The 1,303-nt window shown below is 34.8% G+C and overlaps 1 protein-coding gene across 1 annotated transcript in view; it reads left to right on the top strand.

Annotated features, from left to right (window-relative positions):
• The first annotated feature begins 378 nt into the window (after window positions 1-378).
• Window positions 379-1,303, top strand: part of LOC107580183 (tricarboxylate transport protein, mitochondrial-like) — a 2,224-nt gene continuing 1,299 nt past the window's right edge. The window contains exons 1-2 of the mRNA XM_016265918.1: window positions 379-565; window positions 938-1,022. Of these exons, the coding sequence (XP_016121404.1) occupies window positions 407-565; window positions 938-1,022 (244 nt within the window). The 5' untranslated portion in view covers window positions 379-406. The remainder of the gene's footprint in view (window positions 566-937; window positions 1,023-1,303) is intronic.

The following is a 1,303-nucleotide window of genomic DNA, read 5'->3' as shown; positions in this document are numbered from 1 at the left end:
GACAGACAGACAGACAGACAGACAGATAGATAGATAGATAGATTTTTTTATTTCAGTTGGTTGCCAAAATGTATAATTTTCAACTTGATGTATTAAAATAACTAAAACTAAAACTGAAATAAAATGTATAAATTATATTAAAAACTAATCAAACAAAAACACACGACAGAACTACTAAAACTTTAACAAAAATTGGCATGAAAACAGAAACAATAAAAAACGTATTCAAAATGCAGTAGATAGATAGATATAGATATCTAATTATTGTTTGTTTATATATGGTCATTTATTATTTCATTTTTTGTTTATTCAGTTCTCTTATCATAAACAAAGTTCTGCAGAGTAAATGAGAAAGATGCTTTGTCTTTTCATTTGAAACAGGAGATGTGTTAGTGTTCCGGCTGTCATGAGTTTGTTTCTCTGCAGGTTCGGGATGTTTGAATTCCTCAGTAATAAGATGAGGGATGAGTCTGGGAAGCTGGACAGCACGCAGGGGCTGATCTGCGGTCTGGGCGCAGGAGTGGCCGAGGCTATAGTCGTGGTGTGTCCTATGGAGACTGTAAAGGTGTGCGACATGATATGCTGATGCTTTTAGCATGCATTGATAGTTAGAGGCCTAGTGCTTAAGATCTACACTGAGAGTGAGCAATGCAACATTTGACTTTAGTCACGTTGCATTGCTCACTTGCTGTCTAGACGCACTATAAGAAATTCCACACTAATACAAAAAGTAGTACAGTTGCTTTACCAGTGATGTAAGTAAACCATCAGACAAGAATATGCATTAACAAACACTCAGGAGGCATTCGGCTTATATTGCAGCTTTTAATGCATTGCATACATATCTGTGAATTACATGCGAAGTATAACCAGTGTGAAGTGATTTCTGGTTGAATTAACACTGATATGAATATAATATGTTTTCCTTCAATTTCAGGTCAAATTCATCCACGATCAGACCTCAGCGAACCCAAAGTACAGAGGATTTTTCCATGGTGTGAGAGAAATAGTCAGAACACAAGGTACATGTGGGTGGTGAATGGTTTAGTCTGCAGCGCCACCACCTGGAGACCAAACACACTTACAACAGTTACGTCTGAACAGTGATACAAGTCATGGGTATTACAGTTAACTAAAATTAAAACCATTAAAAAAATATTTTCGTTACTCGAAATAAGATAAACATTAACTGGGAAAAAGAAAAAAAATATATATACAGTATATATATCAGCTAGTTGCAAAAAGCAACATTTCTCTGTTTAATTTACTTTAACTTAATGTTAAACTCACTAAAACTGAAATA

This window comes from Sinocyclocheilus grahami, unplaced genomic scaffold (genome assembly GCF_001515645.1).
Source record: "Sinocyclocheilus grahami isolate Dianchi unplaced genomic scaffold, SAMN03320097.WGS_v1.1 scaffold26396.1, whole genome shotgun sequence".
NCBI lineage: Eukaryota > Metazoa > Chordata > Actinopteri > Cypriniformes > Cyprinidae > Sinocyclocheilus > Sinocyclocheilus grahami.
This window is presented reverse-complemented; position numbering and strand designations above follow the sequence as displayed.